Source organism: Crocuta crocuta, unplaced genomic scaffold (genome assembly GCF_008692635.1).
Source record: "Crocuta crocuta isolate KB4526 unplaced genomic scaffold, BGI_CrCroc_1.0 scaffold107, whole genome shotgun sequence".
Lineage (NCBI taxonomy): Eukaryota > Metazoa > Chordata > Mammalia > Carnivora > Hyaenidae > Crocuta > Crocuta crocuta.
Genome location: NW_027531877.1, coordinates 4,126,025 through 4,142,695, shown reverse-complemented (window position 1 = coordinate 4,142,695; position 16,671 = coordinate 4,126,025). Strand labels below are relative to the sequence as shown.

Here is a 16,671-nt window from a genome sequence, read left to right as displayed (position 1 = left end):
CTATGCAAGACAAGGAAAGACGGAGGAGCTGTCACTGATGGGAGCACGGTAACTAAATGCTATTTGAGTTTCTGGACCGGATCCTTAAACAGGAAAAAAGACATTATGGGAAAAGTGGTAAAAACTGATTAAAATCTGCAGCTTAGCTGTAAAGAACACTGCTGGAACAACTAGGGATACTGGAATGTGGACTTTCTAAGTACATAATAGTATTGTTAATGCTAAATTTCCTAAGTCTGCTGATTGCATTGTGGTTCATACAGAATAATGCATTTATTAAGAGATATCTGCTAAAGTATATGAGGTGAAATGTCATGTCATGATGCCTTACAAATTAACTCTCAAAAGGTTCAGCAAAGAAGTATGTATGGCAAGGGAGAGGAGAGAGGGAAGGGGGAGCTTTAAGGGAAGGAGCCACTTCTGCCTGCATTGTACCTGGCACACTACATAGTTACAGAAGAATCAGAATATAGGATGATTCTCAGAGTCCTTTCCATCTATAGCTCACTAACTAGATGGGAAACCATCTGAACTTAAACAACCAGACAGACAGTCTAATGAAGAGTCAAATATGTCTGAAGGTTTGTGTTAGATAACAGTAAGAAGAGATAAAAAGCTGGGCCAAGAACATTGGTCTTTACAGTATGCTGGTCCCTGAATATTCCACTTGAAAAAACAGACCAGGGCAAGACAGATTTGGGAAATAATGCATCCTACTCCTTGATCTCATAGATTCCTAATGTGTATTTGCTTGCTGAGGGATCTTAGAACCCTTGCAGTGAACAAACCCATTTAATTTGTGTAATTAATTGTCCATCAATTTTAACTGAATACAGAACTCTTGTCTTAAAGGGAGGTTTTCATTATCTTGCCAAACTTCCATAGAATATGCTTTTGGAAATGCTGCTAAAGCAAGAGAAACCTCTAAAGGTTTCTAAGCTGGGGAATAATCAAAGTGGTCTTTAAAGAATACTGATGGCTACTGTACAGTCAATGTTCAATGTTCCAGACATTATGGATAGAGGTTTTACACAATCTCATTTCAAACCCAAGAGATAATATTTTCCTTATAGATTACAAACATGAAATTTAAGAGTCCTCAGCACAATGCTAACCAATGGAAGAACTGGAATTTGAATAAAGGTGTCTATAATCTTGACCTTATGTCCAGATTACCTATGCCAGTCCTATCTAAACTACCAGATTATTCAAGTGTCCCGGTTAGGATGATAAATTATAAAGTCACTCAGTTTTGACTTCAAATTCTATATTACCTCTCAAAAAGAAGATTCATAGGCATAGCTGTTACAGGATGGATTATAAAAAGAAAGTGGAAGCTGAGGGATTAATGAGTTCTGAAAACTGGCTAGGTAAGAATTATGGTGGTTGTCAGCTGGGGCGATTCTGACCCTCAGGGGACACAGCAATGCCTGGAAACATTCCTGGTTGTCATGATAGGGAGGAGGAGGAAGAGAGGTATCCAGTGGGGGAGAGGTCAGGGATGCTGCTACACCTCCTGCAGTGGACAAGACAGCACCCTTTCCCTCAACAAATAATTATCTGGCTCAATGTCAATAGTGCTGAGGTTGAGAAACCCTGTCCTAAAGATATGTATACTCAGAATGAAAAAAGTCAAATTAGCCTCCAAAATTATAAATGAAACACCCTATTCTATCTCACTCATGAAAGACAACTTCTAACAGGTTAAACTAGAAAAAACAACTCAATCATCTATGTCCTAGAACCTTCCTCTGTGAAAAGGATCCTGAATTTACATACATGATGTTGATTAACAATCAGTTCTCCTTAATGTCTAACTAATGGCAAATTCTCAAAAAAGTCAAACTAACTTTGATCACTTGCTATCCATTAAAAACATTTTAAAGCTGATCATGTGTAAGATGTAAGGTTAATGTAAATATATGAACAGTGAAACACTGCTATTTTAGGGGAGAAAAGTAACAGTATATAAGAAAACTTGAATAGATTAAAACAAGTAAAATCCAAATGAAGAGACTAAATGGAAAATTGCAATTTCCTGGGACTATGGAATAAAATCTGAATTTTCCAAAATTAAATCAGGTAAAGTAGTTTTACTGGATTTTAAGGATGATATCTACAAGCTTAAACCCACACCCATAATGCTTTGGTTATATAATAAAGCTACTTACTAAAGCAGCAACGTACACTTTGTAGACAGGGTCAGCACAGACCATTGATAAAACGTTGCAGCATGCCTCTACCACATCTCCTGAGATACTGGTCTGGGAAGACCCACTGGTGGCTCCAGCACTTGGGCTGCTTCTACCGTTGCTTCCAGAATTTCCAGTGCTCTCCCCATTTGCCAATAGCAGAGCCCCACTAACATCATGGGAAAGACGCCTGAGAGCCATCTCTCTTACATTCCAGTTTCTAGAAAATAAGCAGCCAACGAGTTCCATTCCAAATACCTATAATCAAACAAATACAATGAATTTAATGGGAAGAAAAACCAATGAACCTAAAGTATTTGGTAATAAGCAGGAGTTCTGAAAAATTGTGGTCTTTTCTTAAATCTTTACCAATCTACACAGGTTCAAATATGTCCAGTCACTTAAAAATCCTAAGGAGGAATTTTATACTCAAGTTTAGCTGGTAATTATCAACAGTCCTTAACATTTATTAGCTCAAATAAAATTAAGAGTGAACTCCATTAAGTAATTAGATGGATATTTATATGTTTCTGTAGTCTTATGCTTACCACAGGAAAAAATCTGTGAAGATTTTTGTCTTGTAGAAAAAGGTTAAAGAAAAAAAAAACCCTCATCAAAATTAGATGGAATTATAATGAATGGAGTGGAAAAATCTAAAGCCAAAAGAAAAAAAACTCTTGTGTTCAAATTAGCAAAGGATAATGATAGGCCTATAATTAAAGTGCATGTTGGGGCACCTGGGTGGCTCAGTCAGTTAAGCATCTGACTCTTGATTTTGGCTCAGGTCATAATCTTACAGTGGTGAGACAGAGCCTCATGTTGGGCTCCACAATGGGTGTGGAGCCTGCTTAGGATTTTATCTCCTTTTTCCTCTGCCCCTTCCTTGCTTGCACTCTTGTGCTCTCAAAAAAAAAAAAAAAAAAAAAAAAAAAAAAAAAAAAAAGAGCATATTATTACAGTCATCATTACCATGCCTCAAAGCTGGAGTCTCTAAATAAAGGAAAGGGTACATAGTCTTGACATTATGGGCCAATTAGCTAAAAGTAAACTTAATACCGAATTTATCACATGAAGGTAATTTATCATATGAAAAATTTCCAAATTTTAGAGATGAATAAATATAATTTTGGGGAAAACAAATGATGACTTATTTATATATGTTCTAATTTGACAATAAAGGGGAGTAAGTTAACTTAGTTACTTATAGTAACTTATTATATAATAATAACTTATTATATGCCTGACACTCACTGTTAAAAAGCATACCATGATCTAAGTCTTAATTCTGTCTTATATCATATTCTTAGTAAAAAAATAGGGATAGATAACACAGTCCAACCTACGTCTTAAGCAAAATACACTAGATATAACTGCCTTGAAAGAATGGCATCCAATAGCTCAGTATCAACTTTAGAGTTCTCTCGAGGATTTACAGGTGAAGGCCCATGTTAAATATCATTAATGAACCAGATAAATAAGCTTTGTTTATTAAGTTTGGAAATTTTATTAGATTCATGATAGGTTGTTTACATGCTAAGAAGTGTTTCAAAAGCTGCAGGACTGTAACGGTCATAAAAAGAAAAAGGAAACAAATCCTAATGACATACAAAGTGAATGAGTGTCTGTTGACAAATTTAATAGTATGAAACAGAATTTAACAGATTACTGAAAATATTTTACTTCACTATTATCTACTGGAGACATTCTTTGGGATTCTTCATTCATTCATTCATTCATTCATTCATATTTTAGAGAGAGAGTGAGCAAGGGGCAGGGAGAGGGTCAGAGGGAAAGACAATCTTAAGCAGGTTCCATCCTTAGTGTGGAACCCAACATGGGGCTGGACTCCATGAACTGTGAGATGACCTGTGCCAAAATCAAGAGCTGGATGCTTAACCGACTGAGCCACCGAGGCACCCCTGGGATTCTACATTTTTAAACATCATGGACTAAAATAACAAAATCACTAGAACCCAACCAACCAACCAACCAGCAGAAATTCTGACTGAGAAAGAAAAAAATATTTCATCCAAAGAGAAAATAAAGGAACAGAAACTGTCCTTACAAATAAAAATGACTAATGTAAGGCAAACATACATTTTTTTCTTTTTTATCCACTTGGCAATTATTAAGCAGCTATTCTATATATATGCCATGAGGATACAGAAAGGAGAAATTGAGTTTAAATGGCAGTAAATAAAAAAATGATCAATTCTTAGTAGAAATGGGATTAAATATTTGAACAAGTTAGCACTAAAGGGGTCTAGTGTCTATCCTTGGATAATCCTTAATGTCTGATGGTCCTAGAGATGGGCAGCTGAGACTCCAAAAATTTTCAAAATTTAAGCTCTATAGTAAGCAGCAAAGTATTAACACCAAAGGTAGAAATTTCAGTCAAGAGTTCATGATGGAGGCAAAGCAAATGTATTTTCTTAAACTATAAACAATTGGGACACAACTACGTTAATTGGTTTATAAAGGTTTATTTGAGAAATGAAGAATAAGAACTACTTACCTGAATCCATGGCTCAGCTAAATCTTTGTAAGCAGGAGGAATCTGCTGAGTTCCGTAATGAGTAAGGTTAAAATTGCTCTCCTGACTCCTTCGCTGTGATCCAGCCAAAGGCTGCTGCTGTATGGTTTGCTGCTGTGCAGCTCGCAGGGAAGAAGGGGAATCCACAGGGCTTGACAACTCGTGGCTAAATGAAAAATTAACAAAATCTTGTTAAAAATAATTAACAGATTTAAATAACATTTGGGGAACACTTTTACTTTTTATGAGACATATCTAAACCATTAATTCAAAATTGTTACCTGTAGAAATCGTGAGATCTCCACTTAGACCTACAAAGGGGACATATTAAAGGTTCTCTATTTCTTCTACATTCTTCTGCCCCTGAAAAGTTAAAGGGAAAAAACTTTACAAAAATATAAATGCTCAACATTAAGTAGTTATATATAATAACCATTACTAATGGCTAGTAGAGGTTTATATTGAAAAAACCTCAAAAAACAACCAGATCTATTTACCTAGAAGTAGGCAAACACAGTAGGTTAAATTATGTACCTAAATTATCTCCCTAGTCTCCCCAAAAGTCATGTTAAAATCCTAAATGATATAGTTGGCTCATAGAGCCAGTATGCTGAGTGAGCATGGGGAGGGAAGAGCCACATACAGATTGACATGCAGTGGTGATGCAGCTTGTTCCTGCAGCCGTCCTCACACACAGTAAGACTCTCTTCGTCAAGCATGCCCAACAAGCAAATAGGACACATCTGTTCCTCCTCATCTTTGATACTGTAAGGAAGGAGAAATGAAAGCATTAAACACAAAAGAAGAGTACGGAATTAATGGCATAGCTAAAAACAATTCTGGATTCTTTACAATATGAAAAAATGAAATAGAAATTCTTGTTAGGAACATCTTATATAGAACTATTTGAGAAATATTTATTTCTCCTATTCACTAGTACAGAATAACTTTAAGATTCACACCACTAAGTAGTGACAGACTGTGGGTATGAGTTAACCTTTCCTTGCTATGAACAGAATTCAGTATATGAACTATAATCTTAGAGACCCACGTAGCCCCCAAATTCTGCTTGTGTACCTTTTGAACAAACTGCTACAAGGTTTGACTAAATGTTATACTTCTATTACCTTAAGCAAAAATTCCTGAAAAACTGTTCTGAATGAGAGGTAGCAAAATAAGTTTCTAAAAAAACGTTCCTAAAAGCTAAACAAACAGGTCTAGTAAAGTCATGATACTTTGCTAGAGGCATACTTACTAGTCTCTCTCCCTCCTGATTATCTACCCCTTTTCTTTATCTTTTTTTATAATTATGGAATTACATGGAGTGGGGAAATGCTGTCAAAGTATGTATGTAGCAATGACAAAAATTAATAGAAACATTGGAGAAATGATTTATACAACAATCTATAATAAAAATATTAATGGCTAAGATGATCCCAGGTCAAGTAACTTTTCAAATTACACCAAAATTAGCTTACTCAAAAGACTTAGGAGAAAAAACCCACAATTCAGTCCAACTGCTAGTATAACTTACTATTTAAATGCTTTTCTGATTTAAAAATTCCATTCTGGAATTTTTCTGCTCATCTTTTTTAAGAATATATTTTGTAAACATTATTTAGATCATTTATTTATATACATGTACAATTTCATATTCTTAAAAATTTTATAAAAATTCTACTTGTTATTAAACTCTTCATAAGCATAGTAAATGGTGGCATCATTTTCCACTGACTAGACAGATTCTAATTATGTAAGCATTTACTTATTGTTGGGAATGAGTTGTTTCCGTATTTTCACATTTTAAGAAACAAGTAGAAACATCTTTGTGCCCACTTTTACATTTCAGATTTTCTTTTCTTTAGCAGTTTTTTCAGAAGTCAAGTCATGTGAGTAGAGAGCAGGTATTAGCATACTTCTAGGGGATCAAATTAGCCTGTTACCAGCTTTAGTAATTAAAGTTTTATTAGAACACAGCTATATCCATTCATTCACATATCCTCTATGGCTGTTTCAGCTAGAAGGGCAGAGGTGAGTAATTGTGACAGAGACCTACTGAACCTTAAAGCCCAAATTATTTAAAGTATAAAAAAGTCACCCATAATAAGGCCACGTCTTGATAACCATTAAAATTTGTCCTCATTGTAGTATGTATGCACCCATAATACCCTTTATATATAAAAATTGGGTTCATGCATGACATACAGCATTAATACTTGGATTTTTTTTCATGCCAGTCAGTATTCTTCAGATGTGTAATTTTAATGACTTACATGAACTATTCCTAAGATGGGTATACTTTAACCACTCCCTTGCTTGATATTTAAGCTGTACATTTACTGGATCAATAAATATAACCATTTAAAAAAGCACATTGTTGTCCAGAAAGTCTATAACACTTGACATACAGTGAAGCAGATTTTTAAAATGCTTATTTATTTACTTTGAAAAGAGAGAACGAATCCCAAGCAGACTCTGCACTATCAGTGCAGAGCCCGATGTGGGGCTTGACCTCAAGAACTGTGAGATCATTCTTTTGTGAATATTCTCTTCATGCCTTTTGCCCATTTGTGTACTGGGACCTAGGTTGCTATATGCAGCTTTAATTTTTTTAGTAAAGTTTTTAAAGTATATTCAATTTGTCCTAATTCTGTTTTTTATTGTTTCTTTTATAATTTAAAATTAATACAGTGCCATCAGGTTTCCAGATAAATTTTCTTTTTACTTAAATTTGAGTCTTTAGATATAAAAATCTGTGATTATATGAAACATTAATCTTCATAGCAACACAGTATAATCTCGGTAAAATCTAGATTATAGCTTCTGCGGTTTCTTCTCACAGATACGTTAATCCAAATGAATTAATATCCATATTATGGCCAGCCCATATTTGGAAGGTACCTTTGTTTAAATTAGAGAGAAAGTTTCTAACATAACTTTGGCTACTTGGTTTTAAACATTTTTTTATTTTTTCCAAAATAAAAAGCTACAGGAATGTCAATCAAAAGGAGAAAGGCTCCAAAATGAGTTTGGGTCAGGAAGCTTGGGAAATAAAGTTCCTTCTTTCCATCTATTTAGAAGAGATAAGTAGTAAGAGAAAGAGTCCTGAATTAGAAGTCAAGATACTGAGGTTCTATTCTGCCTTTGCTCAGCTGAGCGGCATGACCTCTTTTGCCTTCACTTATCACAGAACCATATAAACTAGAAATCTCTAATTCCCAAAAAAACTTGTAAAACTATGATTCTAAAACAAACTCTTTTAACCAAAAATAAGAAAATTCTAACATCTGCTTTTTAACCTATAGGTTAAAAAAATGGGTCTCTCCATCTTTCACAAATCTCCTGACCTGATAACTGTCTGTTATTCGTGAATTTTGAAGTAGTTACAATATGTAAAAATTTCATGGGATGAAGATGGGACCTAATCGTTTAGACCCATGCTTCTCAGACAGGTGCCTCAGGAGCACACAGGAGGTGCCCTTTTAAGAGAAGCAGCACTCCTTTCTGGAATACTTTAAAATCACATTTTTACATTAATCTCAATAAGGAAGTTGGAAAAGACAGACAACTGACAAGAAGTTTTATGATAATACTAGAGACTTGAAAAAATTTTCACACTGGTCATTTTAGGCTATATCCTTCAGTATTATGTGTTCATTCTTACCAGCTAGGCAATGGAAAAGTTTGAGACGCGCTGTAGATATTAAATAATAATTGTCATTAATGGCTACCGTATGTATTATTTAGTTGATTAATCTATTTGTTTACAAGAGTATCCTTGGGTTCCCACAAGTTAAACAGCCTGTAATGAGGATTCCCTGAAAAGATCTATGAAAAAAGTAGCGATGTCATACAATTTAGAGATCCTGCATTTCAAAGTGATTTTGGAAAACCACTTGTATATAATTTGTTAGTAAAATTATAGACCTATCTTTTACACAGTGTCTCACCTTCATTATCTGCAAAAGAGTAATAAAACCTACCCAATGAGGTTGGCATATGAACAGAATAAGACAACATATATGCTTGCCACAAAGTAATGATTAATAAACAGCAGCCACTTATATTTTATACTTGCACTTGATTTTTTTGTGAAATAACTCTTTACTATATTCTAATATTTAAGGTGACATTTTTCAACAGTGTGGTTTTTCAGGATGAAAAGTCTAAATATTTATATGTGTATATGTGTGGATATACACACATGCTCAGATGACCTTCTACATTGTTTACCCTTGATTTTAATGTCAAAGCCAAGATTCAGTAGGTCAATTATTTTAGAGCAACTTAACAAGTAGGTTTATAAAATTACCTCTAAAGTTAAAAAGTTACACTGGATTAAGGCTTTTAATTCCTTAAATAGTACTAACCTGTTTTCTGAACTAGATGTAGAAGTACTAGATGATGACAATGTATGAGAATTTGACATGCGTGAAACAAACTTCTGGATGGTATTACGAGATGGAGCTTTGATCCTTGAGCTACGCCTACTGTGATATTTCTGGAACAAACTTTCAACCTAACATTGAAAAAAGACAGTAACAATGATATTCATGCCATAACAACATGTAAAGAATTCTATAGAGGTTGAATTACTTGTCTTTTAGTTTTTAAGTTTTTTACAAAGCCAATTTAAGAACTTCAAAACAATAGCAGGTCAGTGTTTACATTTTTTTTAGTCTGGAATAAAAAGCTAATTTAGTCCATTGATTATAAGAGATAAGGCTCAAATAATTCTTCTGTATCTTTACGACTTAAAAATGACTCCTTGTGGGAAAGTGTCAGGAATGAGCCATAAAAATTTATTAACAGTTTTACTCTAAGGCATTTATTAAAAATTACCTCAAAATTCTTTAAAGTTTTTCTCCATAACATTGGGTCTGAAGGTTCTAGTTGAAACACTCGGAGCATAACAAATAACAGATGAATACAAAATGTTCCACGCCCACAGCTGCAGTTCTAGAGAGTTAAAAGAGAACCTATGGGTTAACAAATCTCTGGTTTTATTAGAATTCACAAGATAACTTTTTAAATATTTCCAAGTTTAACAAAGTTTCTATTAATTCGCTTCTATCTTCTTATATAATAAGATATATAAGGATATACAAGAAAAGTCTATTATCTATGAACTAATCTCTTATTTTTGGTAAACTTAAACAGATCAAATTTGTATTCTCATGTATATTAAGTCACCGTAGAAACCTTCACAAATACACTGAATAAAAATGTTTATCATTCCAAAATAATTTTTAAACTCACTTTAGTTTACTAAAGGGAAATAAGTGATCTAGACTTAAGAATGTTATAGTACATATATTTGAGTTAATACCAGATACTAATAAACTGTAGAATGGTGAATGATCCTACCTGAGGCCCAATAAACACCCGGTATTTATTGTCTGGACTGTCTCCTCCAATCAGGAAAGAGTTGGGTCCTATTTGTTGCAGTAAGTACAGCCTGGCCCGCATGACTTTGTTTACACGGCGGTTTGTCTCCTCAGGGCTATACGGTGAGAAGCCATCAGGGGAAGGGGCTCTTCGAGGTGGTGTGATTCTCCCGCTCTGAAACTTCACAACATTGTTTTTGTATTAGGTAAATTGCTTACTTCTTGATAAGAAACACTTGCCTTAAAGGTCATACCAGATGGCTACGTGGCATTTTATATTCTGAAAAAATGCCCCCAATACAGTGGGACAAAAATGCATATTGCTAGTGCTTTTATCTGACATACGCATCACAAGAAAACTAAAATCTCAGTCATCCCTATAAATAATGATAAATATCTGGCTGAGTGAGACAACCATGTGATAGTTTTACAAATTGTAAATACATGAGTTCTTTGAAAAATATTATGTAAACCAAGATGGGAAGCATTAAAATTAAGTCATAAGCAAGCAAAGTGACTTGCTTCTAGTGATAAAAATTAAATATCCAACTTCCCACCTTCCACTTAAGGTGTTACCAAATGCTCTTTTGCAACTGATAATTTATAAATACTACCAAGCAGTTCCTCCCATGGTGCAGTCTGTAGAGAACTAATGGTGAGTGACTTTTTTCAGATTAAGACATCTCACCAAAGACTGACAAAACTTCACCTATGGTCAAGGTGACAAATATCACTCTCATTCTACTCTACTGATTCCCCGAAAACTTGGGTCTTTCCATCGATGGCCAGTGGGAATTCTAATTCTTTTTGATGCCTAACTTAATTGTTAAAGATAATAAATGTTGGTGGGAACATGAAGCGTTAGAACTCTCATACAGTGATGGTGGGAAAATAAAATGGTACAGCTGCTTTGGAAAACATGAACCAGCAATTTCACTTCCAGGTATAAACCCAAGAGAAGTAAAAAGTTAGGTCCACACAAAGATTCATACACACATGTTCACAATAGCATTATTCATAATAACCAAAGAGTGGAAACAACCCAGATGTCCACCAACTGATGAATGGATAAACCAAATGTGTATATCCACACAAAAGAATGTTATTCTAGAACTTGAAAAAAAATGTAGTACTTCTCGGGCACCTGATGGCTCAGTCGGTTAAGCGTCTGACTCTTGATTTCAGCTCAGGTTGTGATCTTGCAGTTCATGAATTTGAGCCCTGTATCTGCACTGACAGTGTGGAGTCTGCTTGGGATTCTCTCTCCCTCTCTCTCTGCCCCTCCCCAGCTCTCTCTTGCTATCTCTCTCAAAATAAAGAAATAAACTTTTAAAAAAAATGGAAATACTTCCAAACATAATTAAAGAGAAGTGGGTGGATCAGAAATTAGTTTTGAATGTTAAACAACAACAAAAAGGAATAAGAATGATAAAAGGCACAGCTAATATTTTTGTGTTAAAATATTAATGCACGTGGCAAAAATCAATGCACACATTGGTAAAAACCGATTTTTAATGTTTGTTTGTTTTTGAGAAAGAGACAGAGTGCAAGCAGGGAAGGGGAAGAGCGAGCAGGGGATAGAGGATCTGGATGGAGCAGGTCTGCGCTGCAGACAGCAGAGAGACTGATGTGGGGCCTGAACTCACAAACAGTGGGATCATGGCCTGAGCCGTAGTTAGATGCTAACCGACTGAGCCACCCAGGTGCCCCAAGGCACACATTAGTAAATAAACACAGTTTGTGGAGGGAAAAAAAACAAGAAATCAAAACTAAAATAGAGTATGGATACAACTTATACCATGAATGAACCTTGAAAACATGATGCCAGGTGAAAGAAGCCAGTCACAAAAGACCACATACATTGCACGACTCCATTCACTGTATATGTAATGACCAGAACACACAAATTATATATGGAGTCAGAAAGTAGATTAATGGTTGCCTAGGACTGAGGAGAGACTACTCATTGGTCTGGAGTTTCTGGGGTGATGAAAATGTTTTAAAGTTGACTGCAGTGATGGCTAAAACTCTGAGTAGACAAAAAACCAATAGACCCAATAAACTACACAACTTAAACAGGTGAACTGTACTACATAGGAATTATATCTCAATATAGCCATTATTTTTTGCCAGTTACTAAAAAGCAAAAGAAAACAAGTACACACGTACATGCTATATGACCGAAGTATTCAGGCTATGGATTTGCTCACAGATGTGCAAAATGATGTATGCCTAAAAAGTATGTCTGTGTACTTTTTTTTGGTAGTGAAAAGTTAAGAAGGAATATAAGTGTCCATTAGTATGAAGTTCATTAAGTAAACTATGACTTTTCCAGATAATGAAATGCTAAGTTGCTGTTAAATGAGAGGTGACTCTGACTGACATCTATCCTAAAGTGGGAGAGGGCAGGGGAGTGCAATTTGTATGTTACTTATGGTAGACTTTTACTTTTTTTTTTGTTTATTTTTGAGAGACAGAGAGACAGTGTGAGCAAGGGGGGCGGGGTGGGGCAGAAAGAGAAGGAGACACAGAATCTGAAGCAGGTTCCAGGCTCTGAGCTGTCAGCACAGAGCCCGACATGGGGCTCGAACTCACAAACCGCAAGATCATGACCTCAGCCGAAGTCAGACGCTTAACTGACTGAGCCACCCCGGCACCCTTAGACTTTTACTTTGATAGCCCCTATGAACCACACTGCCCAGTATTTACACCCTTGTGGAGTCTCCCACCACACTGATTCTGGATTTGCAACTAGCATGTAACTATCTTTGGGCAATAAGGCATTAGGAAATAAGGCAGCTTTATAAGAACTTCCGTAGTGGACTTGCCCTCCTAACACACTTTTTTTTTCTTGGCTTAACAGAAATTTGTCTCACAGTTTCAGAGGTTAGAAGTCCAAGAGCAGGTGTCAGCAAAGTGGATTCCCTCTGAGGACAGTGAGAGAGAATATGTTTCATGCTCTCTTACCTTGCAACACTTGGCGTTGCAATCCAACTTCCATGCTGTGAGGTAGCCATCAGCCCTCAACTGTTCCAGCATCCCAGCTGAAACACCAGGCATGGGAGTACGGAAGCATCTTGGATATTCTAACTTCCAGAGAGGCCATGAGGAACAGACAGAAGTCGCTCCACCTAATTTGCAGATTCATGATTGCTCTAAGTTTTGTTTTTTTAAATAGCTCATTTAAAGGTGTGTCAACATAAAGCCAATAAATATTGGTAGGTATCTTGGGCTTTAATGTGAAAAGATTTACTTAAAATTTACTTCTCGAAGGACTTATATGCTGATCTGAGGAAAACCAAATCTCCCCTTGGTAGGCATGACCTTAATCATTCTACCATTCACTCATTTGTTCTTCATGTTTGGAAAGTAAGTTTTAACTTGGATTTTGCCACTAGAAGTGTCATTCTTTCATCCTCTCTCTGGAAGTTAGCACCTACCATTTTGCAAATCTCTTTGATGTCTGATTTAAAATAGGAGATAGCTGGATTCTCATTGATGCTTCTACATTCGGTCTACTGTGATACTATGTTTTGGTTAAAGTACATGAAGAAAATGTGGCTTTACAAATATATGTAGCTGGGAAAGGTATGATAAAAGACTTTTTCAGTAATTATGAACACTCTTCTTTGATACTACTCCAAAGAAGTGGTTTCTTAAAGGGGACTATGATATGGACTCTGAAACCAGACCAACAAACTTCCTACTTTTATATATTAAAATCCAAATGGTATACCTCACACAATTTGAATGGATCATTTATCTAAGGATGATTTTGTTTCATCATGCACTGGTCATTGGGAAAATAGTGTTCACTAAGTTATGCAGACCTCCCAAATGTTCACACATTTCACTGTGTGATATATATAGAAAAAAAAGTTATAGTTGATAAAATCACTGATCTCATTAAAAATTCTCTTAAGGACTGAGAAACTGTCAAGCTTACAGTGGTAGATAGTTTTCCAAAATTCTAATTTTTGCTTGAAATCTCAAATTTTACCAGTGGTGAAAAACATTTCTGTTGCCTTCCTTCATGTTCCTTGCTTCACTTAACTCGTCTTAAGGAAAATGTCTGCCAAATACCCAAATGAAGAATACAATTTCTATTGTCACAGTTTTAATTCAGATGAGTGCACCAGCAGCTTTACCCACCAACTTAAATGTTAATGCAACGAAAGGGGCAAATAACATCTCTGTTTTATTACCAAATTCGTTTTGAGCTAATGGATCCACAGAACAGGTCCCAGGACCTGCCCTCTTCCCCCAACCGAAGGTCTGTGGACCATGCTTCGAGAAATGCTGCTCTAACAGGTGTCTAGCCAATCTTTTCTGTGTTATAGATGAATCTAAAAATTGTAGAAACTTAACATGTTTGTTGAAACATTAACTTACAGGCACGGGGGACACTCTTTTTCTCCTCACTCCTGGAGATTCAGATTTCACTGTGCGACCCGCCGGGGAGCTGCCAGGAGAAGGACTACGGCGGCCCTTGGGAGCTGGGGAAGCGGTGCTCGCCTGGCCTTCTCCTGGAGACTCAGCTGCCAAGCTGTGACTTTCAGAGCCATCTCCTTTAATAGGGATTGGTTTTACCACCTAAATGAAAAGTCCAATATTCTCATTACTTGAAAATATAAAAAATAAGTAAATCTGAACACAACAAAGACATGAACTCAAGTTTTTATTACACATTATACGAATAAAACAGACAACATATCAACTTTTATTTAATCTTACTTCAAACAATATATGTAAGACTATTTTTACCCATAGATTTCATTAATTTAGGCTTTATCACTAGTTAAAATGTTATACGTAATTTTAGAATTTAGCATTATCTGTTATTATGTGCCCTAAATCGCTGAATTTTCAAAATCAACAATCACAGGTTAGTAAACAAATGTGAAAAATAAGCACTTATACCTTCTACAGTTAACTTATTCAACTAGATTGAAATAGATGTCTTTTTGTTTCTACTGAGAAAATGCAGGATCTTGAAAACAGTAATGGGCATAATTTAAGTGCCCAAATGTCCAATCGATAGAAAACCATTTTGCCTTTTTTTGGTAATGTTATACTACAATAGTTTAGACATGTATTTCAGAGTCACCAAAAGAAGCTAGACATTTAAAAGATCACTCTCTCAAGCAGAAATGCAGGCTATAAAACCTGCTGTTTCTCAACAGACCTAATCTAGCTATGACCAAAGGCCAAACACTGTAGCCTTAGCCAACGATCCCTGCCTTCCTCCCACTACTCTTCTACTGTTCTGCTAGCCAGCTACTCTGCCTCCCACACGTGCCTAACCTGGCCTCGTCCTGCGCTCTCACTCCCACTCTCCCTTCTAATCCATGTCTCTAGCCTGCAGCATGCCAGGTAGCATACCTTCACCTGGTGAAAACACCCATCCTTTTAAGGCTCGGTTAAAAATCCTACCTTTTACAAAACTGCCCTTAAAGTCTATCAGCCTGACATTTTCCTTCTAAGTCATCATTTCTGTCTGCCCACTCTACACATTTGGCTTATACTCAAACTGTTCTGTGATATTTTATGCCTTTATTTTTAAGTTGAATTTTTACAAATGGAGATATTTATACCTGACTTATGTTTCAAGAAGGATCTGATATAATTCATATAAGACATAATAAAATCTGATTTCCCAAGTAGACTATAAACGTCTTAGGGGTAATATATATCTGTAAAATGTAAGATACAGGGCAGTATAAATGAGCTAAGGAATACGTGTCACATGTCTTATTCCACGCATCTCTTCCCTCTTTAGCTCTGTCCTGTATACAGATAACGTACTTAAGGATTTGCCAGAAAGGAGAAAGTGAGAAAAACCAAAATTTGGTCTTAGAAAACTGAATGTCCTTAGTTTATACGTAATAAAGGACTGGCTTTATTGACTTCATTTTAAAAAGTTGTAATTTCTGCTTTATGGTATTCTCAAAAGATTCAGACTCTCCACCAGCACAAGGAGCTCCAGAAAGCAGCACGTTCAAATTTCAGATGGCTTTAACTACTTAAAAGTTCTCTGTAGTAACTGGGTAGAAATTTACTCCCTTCTATAAGATATTTCAACCGAATTTTCTCTTTTCTAAGATAAATTCCTGATTTCTTCATCTTCATTTTCTGACATGATATACTAAACCAGTGAGGGCTTCTCCTCATACTACTTCCTATGAAAAACAAATGAAAGAAATGTGGAAGCTCAGCTGGAAAGGAAAGAACTCATGGGTAACACAGCTTAAAAAGCTGCCGTATAAAGGAATAATTAAATATATCCTATACTGGCTCCACGGGTTAGCACCAGCAGGTAGACCGTGGAGGACAATGCAGCTCAATGATGAGGGATGTCTATGTGGCTATCAAGCATTTGAATTACAGCTAATGTGGCTGAGGAACTAAATTTTTACTTTATTTACACTTAATTTAACTTCAATTTAAACTTAAATAGGCAAGTGGGACGGATGTAGGACTAAATGGTCATTTGGAAAGGGTATAGGTGAAGGATTTCAAATGTCAAATGAGTAGTCTGCCCAATAACTTTTATGATTAT

General features: G+C 35.7%; 1 protein-coding gene across 1 annotated transcript in view; it reads right to left on the bottom strand.

The window, feature by feature from the left end:
• The window catches only part of MAP3K1 (mitogen-activated protein kinase kinase kinase 1), a 74,654-nt gene that overhangs the window by 14,276 nt on the left and 43,707 nt on the right, over positions 1–16,671 (bottom strand). The window contains exons 3-10 of the mRNA XM_077773053.1: positions 14,505–14,705; positions 10,093–10,293; positions 9,568–9,684; positions 9,096–9,244; positions 5,369–5,490; positions 5,007–5,088; positions 4,708–4,891; positions 2,172–2,450 (exon numbers count right to left, since the gene is read on the bottom strand). Of these exons, the coding sequence (XP_077629179.1) occupies positions 2,172–2,450; positions 4,708–4,891; positions 5,007–5,088; positions 5,369–5,490; positions 9,096–9,244; positions 9,568–9,684; positions 10,093–10,293; positions 14,505–14,705 (1,335 nt within the window). The remainder of the gene's footprint in view (positions 1–2,171; positions 2,451–4,707; positions 4,892–5,006; positions 5,089–5,368; positions 5,491–9,095; positions 9,245–9,567; positions 9,685–10,092; positions 10,294–14,504; positions 14,706–16,671) is intronic.